General features: G+C 52.7%; 1 protein-coding gene across 6 annotated transcripts; it reads right to left on the reverse strand.

Annotated features, from left to right (window-relative positions):
• Nucleotides 1–1,912: 1,912 nt before the first annotated feature.
• Nucleotides 1,913–10,060, reverse strand: LOC102564529 (zinc finger protein 345). Of its 6 annotated transcripts, XM_019478817.1 has the most exons (6): nt 9,693–10,060; nt 9,252–9,344; nt 8,325–8,584; nt 7,136–7,207; nt 6,256–6,372; nt 1,913–6,004 (listed from the first exon to the last, which is right to left on the reverse strand). In XM_019478817.1, exons 3-6 carry the CDS (start codon nt 8,356–8,358, stop codon nt 3,714–3,716), a joined length of 2,514 nt encoding a protein of 837 aa, XP_019334362.1. In that variant the 5' UTR covers nt 8,359–8,584; nt 9,252–9,344; nt 9,693–10,060; the 3' UTR covers nt 1,913–3,713. The 6 variants fall into 6 exon arrangements, with proteins under 6 accessions (XP_019334362.1, XP_019334364.1, XP_014456109.1 ...); XM_019478819.1 differs by lacking the exon at nt 9,252–9,344 and having other exon boundaries at nt 6,256–6,369; nt 7,136–7,204; XM_014600623.2 differs by lacking the exon at nt 9,252–9,344 and having other exon boundaries at nt 7,136–7,204.
• Between the last annotated feature and the right edge of the window lie 4,069 nt (nt 10,061–14,129).

The raw sequence follows: 14,129 nt of genomic DNA on the forward strand, positions 1-14,129 counted from the left end.
TCCTGCCAGATGTGGATGGTCCAGCTTTGGACTATGGGTCCAGCTGCCTCCTTTCCCTGCAAGACAAAGGAAAGCAGGAGAAGTGTTAGGAACAGGAGGAAGCCTCCATGGGTCAGGCTACAAGTGGCTCCTACTGGTGGTTCAAGTTGTGACTTCTCTGGTTGCCAAATGAAGCAATCTAAGCCAAACAGGACTCTGCTTGACTTCAACTGTCCCTTCCTGTCAATGCTGGGGATGCTCCCCGCGTCCTGTAGCTGTTCTGTGCCCCAAACCACTCCCTGTCCCCATGCAAGTAGGTGTTACCATCCTGCCCATGGCTGTGTGGGCCTGGTGATGAGCCCTCCATCTTCTCTTCCTTCTCCACCTACCTAGGCCTAAGTCTCCTTCGCTGCAGCTCCTACTCCCAATTCAGCTCCCGCTCCTCCCAGCACTTCTTGGCTTGTCTTTCTTTCTAGATCCAGCAGTGGCGGTTCCATGGGACACAGGAGGGAAGGAAGGAGGTATCAGCACAGACAGCAATGAGTGACCACCTGGAAAAGGTCCCCACTAACCCACCAGCTGCCTCGCCTCACCCCCAGCGCAAGGACATGTGAAGTTCACGTGCATGCCTGTCCACCAGTGCCCACCAACCATACACGCATCCACTAGCCACATATGCTGCCACACACAGGCTCACAGCCCATGAAAAGGTGCCTGCAAACTTCGAATCATGGAAAATGAGGGTTGGAAGGGACCTCAGGAGGCCACGTAGTCCAACCCCCTGCTCAAAGCAGGACCATTCCCAACTAGATCATCCTAGCCAAAGCTTTGTCCCCCCGGGTCATAAAAACCTCCAAGGATGGAGATTTCACAACCTTTTTGGGTAACCTGTTCCATTTCTGTACTACATTCCTAATGAGAAAGTTTCTTTTAATATCTAACCTAATCTTCTCTTGCTGCAGCTTGAGACCATTGCTCCTTGTTCTGCCACCACTGAGAACAGCCCAGCTCCAGTCTAGCACATGCCAAAGCGATCCCACAGGAAGGTGCAAGCCTGTAAACAATTTCCACCTGCTAGCAGAGACATGCATGTGCACACACTGGCCCTTCTCCAGTGTACATGGGCATGCAGAAACTTGCTTGGGCACACTCTCACGTGGACACAGACTGACAGAGTGTGTGCTCACAACAGTGATTATATGTTAGCACCCCAGTCCAGTAGACCCATGCGCCACTTGTCAACAGGCTACAGATGCATCCACTCCCCAAGAGGGCAGGGCAGTTTGCTGCTCTGGTGATTTGGGTCCTGTGCCTTGTAGTTGTTTGTGAGCGTTTGAAATAGGGGTCTGGGGGGTTCTTTGGGTAATGCCTACAGGGGCTGGACTTGATGAGCCAGGATGCCCCTCCCAGTCCTGCGTTCTAAGATCTGACTTAGGGCTGCTCTTTTCTATTAAAATATTGGCAACCATTAAAACCAAAAGGATTTAAAGAGTACACATGGAGTAATTAAAAAAAAAAAAACCATCTGTGGGGAAACACCCTGGTGAGTCAGTGTCTTTCAAACTGATTGTTACACTGTGCATTCAAGCTAACAAAACAGCTCAAGTCTGACCTCAGTTCTTCCTGCGGAAGAGTTAAACAACAAGACATCTGATCTCCAAGGCTGAATGATAACAGAAGGGCAGTATTGTCTGGGCAGGAATAAGGAGATGCTTGTTTCTGGATCAAACATTTCTCAATCTCAAATTCAAATGAAATAAAATTTTAATTCAAAGCTCAAGTGCTTTGAGCAGGGGGTTGGACTCCTGAGGTCCCTTCCAACCTTCATTTTCTATGATTCTATGAAAGGTTTTGACCTACTCGCTGGTTCCTTGCATTCGTGGCCTATGTCGACTAGTGTTTTCTCAGAAAAGAGGACTTCAGACTCGGACAGTTTGTGAATCGAAAGCGCTACTTTATTACAGCTCATGAAATGTACAAATTAAAATAAAAGAACTGTTGTGCCCACCCCAAACATGTGGAGCCCACCTCAGGGTGCTGGATTTAAAGGGGTGGGAAGGGACAATATCACAGCCTTCTGCTTCTCAAGGGTCCTGTCACCTTGCAGAGTAGCAGCCTAGGGAAGTTAAGAGGAAAGGCAATTGGAGAGAGGAAATGCACACCCATGCACACGCTCAAATCCAGTAAGAAAAGCCAATAGCCCATCCCCAGGTAATCCGAGTCTCAGTTTTCACTGGAAATGGATCACACCACGGTTTTGGCAACAGAACACCATAGCTCTATCACAGGCCCAAGCAGGGTTGTGTCTTTGAACTCAGTTAAGGCTTCTTATCCCTTTGGGAGGGATCCAGCTGTGAGCAGGCTGTGTGTGAGTGTGACAGGCAGGGTCTCTGTCCTTGGGCAGGACGTGGGGATGGATGGTGATGGGTGAGCCAGGCTTCTCTTCTGATCCTACACTTGTCCTAGAGCCTGGAGGCAACAGAGTCTGGTATCTCTCTTCTAAAAATGTGGGGATCCTTCCTTCCCTCCCCTATTCTTTATGTATAGTCGGTTAAGCAGCAGAGGAATCTATAGTCCACCTCCAGGCAGAAGATAGGCAAGGGAGGCACCTTAGAGACTAACTTGTGCAGAGAGGTATAATGTTTTGTAGGCAACAGCCTATTTGTCAGATGCAATGAATGCTTCCACCTGCAGAAGCTCCTCTCACACATACAGGGAGTTAAGAGTTCTCACCCCCTAAGTGCAAATTTGTCTATATCCCAAAAATCGCTTCAATCTTATGTTTGGCAGTCTCCCATGCTACTGAAGGGATTGAGGTCTTAATTTCTTTCCCCTCCCACCCTGTTTAAGCATTTTCCTCCATGACTGGACTGTGTCAGTGCCAGAAAAAGTCCTGGAGTCTCCTCTGAAATGTCCCCCTTACTTAGTGACTCTGATAATAGCTTGCTGAATGGTGTCACTGGAGTTAATGGTGAACAGTGAAAATGTGATGCTGGGGGAAAGGGAGATTGATGGGGAAGGGCATCCACATGACAGCAGCTGGGGAGCGGTGGAGGTGATAGAACAGGACACTACAAACACCAGACCAGGGAGAACAGCATGGTTGATACCAGGAGGAAGGGGCTGACGGGGAAAGATATCAATCTGACACCAGGGTAGCAGTATACATGTGACGCCTCTGACAGCTGATGAGGAAGGAGGCATTACGGATGTGCAATGCTCAGACACTGGTGCTGGCATCAGTTGCCTTCTCTCAGCCGATGCCCAGGAGGAAGCAACAGTTGTTCCCTTCCTTCCTCTCCGCTCATCCCCCCCATGGGCTTCCCCAAGCCCTGTCCTCCCCTTGACCCCCCATCTGCTGGTTCCAGGGGGAACCCCGGTTTCTTCCCTTCTGCTCCACACCACACGGATGCTCCCCCACCCTCCCCACACATCTGATTCTCACCCCCAAGGGCTCTCTCATCCACCCCCTTCCCAGCTCCCTTCTGCATGAAAGGTGGGGCTCCCTGGAGCAACCAAGCTGCTCGAGTAGCAGGAGCAGGACTGGGGATGGGGATGGCAAGATAGGCGCCGGCCCCTGTGGCTAGATGACTTCCCAGGCAGGCTGATGGGAGCAAGGGGTCCTGCCACCTGTCCTCTCCCTGGAGATCAGCTGGACTGGCCAGGCTCAAGGTCAGGGACTGTTAATGCTGTTAGACCTCAGCACACAGCTCTAGGTAGGAGTAGGGGGCAGATTAAGAGGTTGGGGGTGGCTGGGGCCAGGCCTCCTGGGGCAGCGCAGAGGCCCAGGCCGAGCTGCCCTCTCCCAGCCGCCATGGCGTAGGCGGCACATCTGGTGGGGGGAAAGCCTTCATGCCCCATCCCCGGAGCCCACCACTGGTGTGGGGGATAGGTCCGGCATAGGGCATGGTGTCCTCTGGCCAGCCCGGGGGCTGGCTGTTCCGCCTCTCCCCATCTCCCCCCCACCAGGTGGGCAGGAGGGACAGGGAGGACTCTGTGGCAGGGGCCGGGCCCCGCGGGGACTTGGCAGAGTCCAAGGGAGCAGGACCTTTGCCCAACTCGGTCCCTCCTGCTCCTTTCAGTGGCCGGTCGGCGGCAGCAGTGTGGGCACGCTGGTGGCGGTTGCGGTGGGAGCTGCGACTGAAGGCCTTGCCGCAGTCGGGGCACTTGTAGGGCTTCTCACCGGTGTGTACGCGCCGGTGCCGTTCCAGGTGGGACACGAAGCCAAAGCTCTTGCCACACACGGCACAGGGGTAGGGCTTCTCACCCCGGTGCGCCCGCTGGTGGGCCACAAGCTGGGCCAGGGCGCTGAAGCGCTTGCCACAGTCCTGGCAGCGGTGGGGGCGGCCACTGGCATGGGTGCGGCGATGCTGGGCCAGCGTTGAGCTGACGGCGAAGGCCCTGCCACACTCCTCACACTTGTAGGGCTTCTCCCCAGTGTGTACACGCCGGTGCCGCTCCAGGTGGGAGCTGACGCTGAAGCCCTTGCCACAGTCTGTGCAGGTGTAGGGCTTCTCACCTGTATGCACGCGCCGGTGCCGCTCCAGGTGTGAGCTCCAGGCAAAGCCTTTGCCACAGTCCCCACACTGGAAGGGCTTCCCAGCTGCGTGTGCCTTCTGGTGCTTGGCCAGGCCAGCGGGGTCACTGAACCCCTTGCCACACTGGGGGCAGCGGTGGGGGCGGTCACCAGCATGCGTGCGCTGGTGCCGGTCCAAGTGGGAGCTGACACTGAAAGCCCGGCCACAGTCAGCGCAGGCATAGGGGCGCTCACCCGTGTGGATGCGCCGGTGCTTGATGAGTGCCGAACACCAGCCAAAGCGCTTGCCACACTGCCCACATTGGAAGGGGCGCTCCCCCGTGTGTGTGCGCTGGTGCTTCACCAATGATGCACTCTGCCCAAAGCCCTTCCCACACTCTGCACACTTGTGCGGCTTGTCCACACAGCCTGGAACCAGCGCAGGCGGCGGCAGTGGGTCGTGCTCAGCTGGCGGTGGCAGGGGTGGGGGAGGCGGTGGAGGTGGCGGTGGACGGCGGCGCCCACACTCAGCACACTTGTTGGGATCCCGGCCAGCACGGAGCTGCCCTGTAGCGCTGAGGTGGAAGCTCTTGCCACAGTCGAGGCATTGTCGGGGCTTCTCGCCTGTGTGCACGCGCCGGTGCCGGTAGAGGTGGGAACTGCGGCTGAAGGCCTTGCCACAGTCGGCACACTGGAACGGGCGCTCCCCAGTGTGCACGCGCCGGTGCCGCTCCAGGTGGGAGACAAAGCCGAAGCTCTTCCCACAGTCAGGGCAGGGGAAGGGCTTCTCGCCCCGGTGCTTGCGCTGGTGGGCAAGAAGGGTGGCGCCCAGGCTGAAGGCCTTGCCGCAGTCCTGGCAGCGGTGGGGCCGGTCGCTGGCATGTGTGCGGCGGTGCTGGGCCAGTGTGGAGCTGACTGTGAAGCGCTTGCCGCACTCCTCACACTTGTAGGGGCGCTCACCCGTGTGCACGCGCCGGTGCCGCTCCAGGTGGGAGCTGACGCTGAAGCCCTTGCCACAGTCTGCGCAGGTGTAGGGGCGCTCCCCAGTGTGGATGCGCCGGTGCCGCTCTAGGTGCGAGCTCCAGTTGAAGCCCTTGCCACAGTCTCCGCACTGGAAGGGCTTCCCAGCTGCGTGCGCCTTCTGGTGCTTGGCCAGGCCAGCCGGGTCACTGAAGCTCTTGTCACAGTCAGGGCAACGGTGGGGGCGGTCGCTGGCATGCAGGCGCTGGTGCCGGATCAGGTTTGAGCGCTGGCTGAAGGTCTTCCCGCACTCTGCACAGCGGAAGGGCTTCTCAGACCCCAGTAGCCTGGGATCCCCGGGCTGGGGAGGGGATGCGGCCAGAGTCTCCCCCACAGGGCTCTGTGCCTTCCCCTCCGGCTCAAGGCTGGGGGTGTCCTCCCCTTCGTCCTCTGCGGATGTCTCGCTGGGTTCTGCTTTCCCAGAGGCTCCCTGTAGTGTTTCCCCCGCTTCCTCCTCCTCCTCGTTCTCACTTGCTGACCCATCGCCTGCTGGGGGAAAGAAGGCAGGCGACAGTCATGAGACAGGGGCCTGACAGACGCTGAACCCAATGGGGTAGAAGAGATCACGCTTGTTCTCTGTACTGGGGGTGCCGCTCAGTGGAACCTACAGGGACAAGTGAGATCAGGGCCCTGTTGTGTCAGGTGCTGCACGGACACATGGTGAGAGACATTCCCTGCCCCAAACAGTTTACTGCCTAATATTCCAAATCATTTTGTAATTGGCTTTATTGCTCAATTACCTGGGCTGGCATCTCTTGGGATCTCTGTGCCCTCAGAGGCCTGGAGGTCTGGGACCCACGGCTCATCCCCCCGGTCCATCCAGGAGAGCAGGTCAGGCTTAGAAATTGGAAATCCTGCTGATGGAACAAAAACAAGAGGAGGGTCAAGGAGCAATGGGCTTTTCATTGGGCTGAAATTATTATTATCTCTATTAAAGTAATATCTGACTGAGATCTGGGCCTTGCTGAGCCAGACGCTACATGGACCCACAGCGAGAGATATGGACTCATTCAGCACATGGTCTATGATTCCCAACTCTACCATGTTCATTGGACGACCCAGCTTACACCTTGCTCATAGACACACAAATGCATCAGGGCACCCCTCTAGGCCCCTTTATGAGGAAGAAGGTGAAGCACCCTTTAAGAGGAAGGTGAACAGGCTGAGGCCATGCTCCTTAGAGGGATATAAAGGCAAGGCCTCAGAAGTCAGGGACAGAAGGGTTTCAGCAATGGAGGCTAGTGGAGTGCTGATCAAATAAGGCTAGGCTAGAGGAGTAGGCTATAAGTAGGCGTGAAGAAGCCTGGTTAAAACCCAAGAAGGTCAGAAAGACAGCTGAGATTAGCTGGGGCTTATCCAAGTGATTTTGTAGAAGGCGGAGGACCATCCATGGGAGATGTTGCATCAGGAAACTCTCAGGTGTCCCATCTGTGAAAGATGTCACACCTGACCTGCAAGGGAGCGCCTCTGATCTGGAGCTGTGTCTCCGACCTTGCCTGGCAGCTGACTACAAGAGGTGTCTTCAATTGGCAAGGTGCCTTCCCAAATTAGAGCCCCAACCCCGACTCATGGGCAGCCTGTTGGAAAACCTCCTAACATCTCTGATTTCCAAGGACTTACCTGAAACCAGCCCCCTGCGGTGGGACTCAGCCAGCGCTGTGATCCGTGGCAGGCTGATGGCCATCTCTTCTGCTAACAAGAAATGGATGAATCAGCAATTAGATGCACCCTGGGCTGGGATTTCCTTCTCTCTGGGGCAACCACCAGCCCAGCTGTGCCTCCCTTTGGTAAGGCAGCACGGGGCAGAAGAAGGAGGCTCAGTAAGGCCGAGCGAGTTCCAAGCCCCACACGACCCCGGGAATTTTCCTATTATCTTCAGATTTGCTTATGGTAAGTTCCCTGAGCACCTCACCATCTTGAATGTGTCTAAATAGCGTTGTGTTTAATCCATACTAAGCTGCCATCATCCTGATGGGGAAACTAAGCTCTGTAAAGATGAAGGGTCTTGCCCAAGCTGCCCGAGAGAGTCTGCTGAAGAGGTCACCCACATCCCAGGCTAGCACCCAAATCTCTTGAGCTGCCCTTGCTCCAAAAGCACATGCCAAAATGGTTTGATGAGAAAACCACCAACAATAGCAAGAGTTTTGATTTGGATAGCTCCTAGGCAGAGGTAAGGACCTGCTAGACATGGCCCGCAGGAAGCATAGTTCAGACAACCATTCCACTCCTTAATGGGTCTATAGACCCCACTCAGGGATAGCCGAGTTAACTAGATAACCAGCTGCCAACAAATCAAGGCACCAGCTTTGTTAGGGCTACAGGTGAAAAGAGTTTGTGAAGGAAAATGGAGTCATTTGGTTGGAAACCAGTGAGATGGAGATTGGCCACCTTAAGACCTAGGTAAGGCAGTGAGGAGCATGGTAAGGAAAAGGTGCTGAAGACACAGGGTGGACTTGAGTCTGGAGGACCATCTGGGGTGAGGTCTTTAGGAGCTGAGCATCAGAGGGGTATGTGAAGTCAGACCCTCTCCCCCAGGAGGGGAACAGGATATGATCTGCCCCAACAGGCCCTTGCAGGACTCTTTGGAGAGGTCAGCACTTTGGTTGTGTCTCTCTCCTTCAGAGTAGGGGGGGGTGTGAGGTGTGCAATAGTGTGTGCGTGTGTGTGTGTGTTTCTGTCTCCTCCCCAGGATGCTACAGGATGGTTTCCTATGCTGTCCTGCACCTCCCACCAAAATCTCAGCAACTCACCATCCAATCCAGCCTCTCCAGACCCCCCAACCCCAAATGGCAGGACAGTGAATCCTTACCCAGAGAGATCAGTGTCTCATAGTTCTCCTGCATGGCGTCCCTGGGAAGGGCTTGCTGGATCCCTACTGCTCCCGAGTGACAGGCGCAAACAATTCATGGAAAGCCATCAACACCTGCCACCACACCTGCCTCTGATTCAGTCCCAGGAGCTCCCAGGACGAGGCCCCTGACTGTGCAGGAACCAGAAGCCCCGTTTCATGGGAGAGCCTGTGACGTCAGAACTTCTTCACCTTCTGCCTGGCAATGGCTTCAACCCTTCCTGCAGAACAACATGTTTGGAATGAAAAATTACTTGGATTTGAATCGCCTGAAAACAATTTCATTTTAATGTCTTGTTTTTTAATGTTGCATGAAGCTTCTGCAATATAAGCCAGGCTCCATTCCAAACTCAAGTCCTTTCAAAGTGAGAAAAGCAGAGGGCCCAACTGGATTGATTTCCCCCAATGCGAACATTTGTTGGATCGGATGCATCCCTGTAGAAAGCTTTTTCCACTGGGGTAAAACCTGTTCTGTTGGGGGGAAATGTTCAATCAGCTGCAGCTCCACTCAGGAGATGTCCAACCTATGCCAGTACCAGGTGGGGCTTTGCCTTCTCCCCCTCCCCTACAGCAGCTACAAGGTGCTTTGAACTTTGCTAGCACCAGGCAGATTGCTGTTGCCCCATGGTGGTTGTACCATGGATAGGAGTTTTTTTGCATCCTTGGAGCACTAGAAGCTGGGTCTGTCAGCTTACCTAGTGCAGGTGTGGACCCCATTACAGCATTGTGTGGCTTGCATCTACTCTAAGCAGAAGGGTTAAGGAAATCAGGGAGTCTTTGGGAAGGGGCTGAAACTTTTTGCTGCCTGGTGACTGGATCGAGGAGAGACCTGCCCTTAGATAGATGAGGCAGCTCCTCATGGGCAATGGTGTGTAATCCCACTCCTACCTCTGAAGTGTCTGGACCTGGTCCTGGTCAGGGGTGGAGCTGAGTGGACCCTGCCCTGAGCCTGCCTCGCAGGTCCCATGTTCGGCTCTTCCCCTGCCATGCAATTTAATAGCATAAAGTTAGGGACGCGGTCTAGCCAGCCCCAGGGCAAAACCCATTGCAACAATGTTAAATTGTCCAAGTTCCTGCATTTTTGAGGTAAATGCTAGAAAAGAGAAAATCCAAGGAGCCTTCCTAGAGGATCCCCATGACAGGTCTTACACAGGGACCACAGGGGCCAGGACTAGCTTCTCCCTACTCTGCCCTTCACCGTGTCTCCAGGACTCAGCCTGTTCCTCCAGGGGAGCTGCAGGGAACGGAGCAGGGGATCTCTCCCCACTGACTACCCCCTTTCGGCCTCTTTCTGCTTCTGTGTCCCCTTCCCCCTTCCCCACCCCTTACCCCTGCGGTCGCTGTCCAGGTCCTGGGCCATTCACCTCCCTGCAGTCAGCAGGCTCTGGCAATCCTGGGCTAAATCCTGTGCATGTCAATGAGGGCAGCGGCCCTGGGTCTTGCAGCCCCCTGCAGAGCAGCGCTGGGTGCAGAGGGGCCCCGTGTGCAGACAGCCCCTGCCCTGCTGGTCCCCAGCGCTTTCTCTCTCCATCCCCTGGGGTGTCTGAGTCAGGAGCTGGCGCGGGCAGTGCTCAGCGTGCTGGATCCAGCCAGCAGAGAAAGCCCCCCTGGCTGGGCACTGAGGGGCTCGAATGAAGGTCTCCCTGGCACAAGTGGGGGAGCAGCTCAGGCTTCCGGAATTGCAGCTGCATCCGTCTCACCCAGGAAACTCAACCCCCGCGCAGGCCAAGCAGAGGAAATACAGAGCAAAAGGAAGAGCAACTTCTGTTCTTTGAGCAAGACCCAGAGCCCCCTAGTGGCAACAGCTGATGAAGCCCCCCCTCCCCAAATTAAACCAAGCTGTGATCCAGGAGGAGCTTGCCTAGAACCTTTCTCTGCCCCTGGCAGGGCCCGATTAATGCATAGGCAAACTAGGCACATGTCAGGGCCCTAAGTGAAGAAGGGGCCCAGTTGTGCTTATTTTACATATTATAATTATTGGGTGGAGAAAAGAAATATAAATATACAGTATTAAGTAGGGACCCAAGAGTGTGTTTGCCTAGGGCCCACTAAAGGGTTCATCTTTCTGGCCCCTAGACTGCAGAAAGCTGCTGTGTGCATAACACAAGAGCCAGTGTCACTGGGAAATGCCCCTGAGAACTCTCTAAGTCCAGGAGCCCACCTCCATGTCCCCCTTTGAGTCTGAGAACAAGCATCTTGGCTGGATGCTGGGCTTTCTGCTTGTGTGTATTTTGTTTCCTGCTCTGTAGCTCCCTGTGCTCCCTTTTGGGGCTTCTCCCTGTTGCCCCCTAATCAGATCTCTCAGCAGGTTTAGAGTCAAAGGAAAAGCACCATCACTTATGGCAAACCTGGGAGAGAAGTCATCAGACCCAGCTTGGTGGTGTCCATTGGACTGGCCAAGACTGCAGCCCTCATGAAAGAGGCAATCTTCATGTCACACATTGGGCATGTCTATATGTTCATAAATGCACCATAGTTACTGTGCATTAAGGTTAGTACTTGGGTGGTTATTCAAGTACTAAACAATGCACAGTAACTATGGTGCATTAATACTAAATCAGTACTCCGTTAGGACTAAATACTAAATTAGTACTAAATCATTGCCCAGTAACTTGCTCTACTGCGCTGTAGCACTGGCCCATGGGGTTTAAGTGACATTTACTGCACAGTAGCCTAATAACACTGCACAGTAGTGTATTAGCACTAGTTTTGCCTAGCATGCTAGTGCACAGCATTATTAGGCTACTGCGCAGTAAGCATCTCATGCAGATGTGCCCACTGTTGGAGATTGGTATCAATTTATGAAGGGGTTCCTCCTAGAAAAACAAAAGCCCCCCCCAGCTCAAGCCTCTATCCACAATACTAAATTGGCATCGTGTGGGTGTTCCTGAACCACAGTATCTCTCCACTTGTGAAAAATGGTTGAAAGGACTTAAAACCAACAGAGCTTTGGAGAGGGAGAGGGAGGGAATGAGGAGCTTTGGGTAAACTTGGGAAAGCTAGATGGAGATGTTTGCTCCTTAGGGTGTCTTGGCAATAACCTGCACCCTAGTCCTCCTCTCCTGGCTGTAAGCTATTAATGAGACCATTAACCAAAACCATTCTCCTTTCTGTCATTCCCTGCTTACAGTTTTACCCAAGGTCTGAGGAGTTCAAGTTTCAGGCAGGCCCATCTCTGCCACCAATGCCAGCTGGAGTCATCACTATTCTCGGGCTGGGAAGAAAGACCCTTGTTAAGGCAATACCTTCTGCCTTGATCTGGTATCTATGCTGCCTCTGCTTTGCTTGTTGTCTCAGTGCTACTTGCAGTGGCTTCACTCTTTTAGGAAAATAAATGCCATCTCCAAAGATGACATCTCCACAGAACAACCACCCCCAGCAAGAAACAGATGAATTCCTCTTGGCTTTCCCCAGGGTGCCTGTCCTCCACTTCTCCCTGGCATGATGATCCCTCATCCCTGGCCTATTTGAAGCAAATACCCACTCAGTTTGTCTTCTAACTTTGTCTCCCACGCTCACCAAGGAAGACCCCGGAAGCAGCAAACACAGCCAGCTTGGCAGTCATTTTCATCCCCCCCCCAAACAAAACAAAACAAAACAAAACAAAACAAAACCTTGAATGAAGCATTTTATAGTTATAAAAAAACCAGTAGTGCAACTAGGGAAGGGTAACCAGGGCAGCTGCCCCAGGTGTTAGCTTAGGAGCCAGGGTGGACAAAACCCACAGCTGGCAAAATTGCACTAGGGGCACACTGACAGCTGGAAGTTACTGCTGTCCCATGTGTCACAGCTGCCCCAGGCACTCGGCTCTGTTTTTGAGCCTTTGTAAAAAAACCCCAAACATTTTCATTCATGAAAAGAGAAGGGCAGGGAGAAGGCATTTCCACTCTTGCAGAACAAGCTATTATGAGATGTGGGCCCCCATCTGTACTCCATGTCTCCAGTCATTCCTAGGGCAGATGCCAGCCCTGTCCTGACAATGAAGGGAGAAAAGGGGCAGCGGAGCTGGGGAAAGGAGCATGCTGGGATCTGTAGTTTTTGAACAGCAGGTTGGAAGGCCAGAATGGAGCATTGCATGCTGGGGGCTGTAGTTGGTAAGAGTTTGGGTTTCAATAAAGTGAATCCAGCTTCCCCACTCAGCTTGTACTAGGCCATTGTTCACTGATCTGTTATCCTAGAAGGAATAAAAATCTTTTCCTGAGGTTGTCACAGCCACAGGACACAGCTGAAATATTCTGGCCATTCTGCAATGATGCTCAGGGGCCCCAGGGACTCATTCAGAAGCTTGTGGCTTGTGCATGTGTGACTGCGGCTGCCCTCTGCTGCCTCATTTCAGAACCACAACCTGTGTGTCATATACCCCGTACTATGTCTAGGTAAGAGAGAGTGTTCCTTGTCTTGCCTCTGCAGAGAAAGATGAGTTGTGTCTTCTTCCCATTGCCATGGTGACAGCTGTGAATTCCCCAAGTATCTTACATGATCAGTTGTGGGTTGGCACATGAAAAACCTGGTGGCACCAGAGATGGAGCCTGGCATGACCTTGCCTGTTCTGCTCTGGGGTGATGTGAGATTGGGCATTGTTCACAAGAGGTACCACGGTGATGTGGGAGCCAATCTGGTTTTGTTCCCCATTAAAAGGATGGCAGGTCACGCTGGGAACAGAGGGGATGTTGTATTTGGTGCAGTGACCTTGCCTGATATTTCAGATGCTACACATACTGCACCAGTTGATGATTAATCCAGACCCTGAGCCCTGTTTCACCAGTGATCAGGGTCGTCACAGAGCCAAGGGAAAGGGGAACTTGGGGTGGTAACGTATATCCACAAATGTATTTCATATCCCTGCCCCTTGATGATTGAGACTCAAGAGATGCAGGAGCAGCTCACAGCTCTGTCAGTGACTCTCCAGGTGAGCAACTCATTGCTCTGCCATTTAAAACAGGGGCTAATAAAACCATCTTTTAAAGTTGTACGCTTTTGTGCATCTATGTAGTGCTTGACCCAACAGGCCCTGATCCCAGCTGGTGCATTTCTGAACTGCCGCTGTAACAATGTAAATGTTAACGATAACAGCAGTTCTCAAACTCTGACAGATTGCACACCACCAGTTTAAAACAATACAACCTTAAGTATCACCAGCAAATTTTTGTCATAAAAAGTAATTATAATAAATCTGTTAACGCGTATCACTGACAGGTCTGTGTACCACTGGTGGTACGCGTAGCACCGATTGGGAACTGTTGGTCTAGAAGATCCCATTAAGCATCTCTGTGATGCTTAGTTTCAGTTTGCAAACTGTGGGTTTATGTCTGCAGAGAGAACATCTTTGTTATCAGCAGTGTATGGAGATTGAGAGATAACAGAACTGATTAGCCCTCTTAAATGTCTCTCTGCACGCTTGTATACACAGTCAAGCCGTCACCTCTCTCTAAAAGTGCAAAGTTTCAAGAAGTTAAATGAATAGAGGATATCAAACAACAAGAATGCACTTTTGGTAAAGAAACAATGATTAAATCAAGGCTTCCGGACCAGTGATTTAAATCACGATTTAAATTGATTTGATTTAAACCATTTATTTGATTTAAATCAATTTAAATGATGAGTTAAATTGATTTATTTTAAATCAACCCCATTCTTCAGGATAACATGTCTTCAAGTGCTGTGCGGTGCTTGTGGAATCCACCGTCTCTGTTCTTAATATATTTTCCAGCCTCCCCAGAAGCCCTCTGTTGCTACTGACATTAACAGTAAAGTCAAACCAGGAAA

Source organism: Alligator mississippiensis, chromosome 11 (assembly GCF_030867095.1).
Source record: "Alligator mississippiensis isolate rAllMis1 chromosome 11, rAllMis1, whole genome shotgun sequence".
NCBI classification, from domain to species: domain Eukaryota; kingdom Metazoa; phylum Chordata; order Crocodylia; family Alligatoridae; genus Alligator; species Alligator mississippiensis.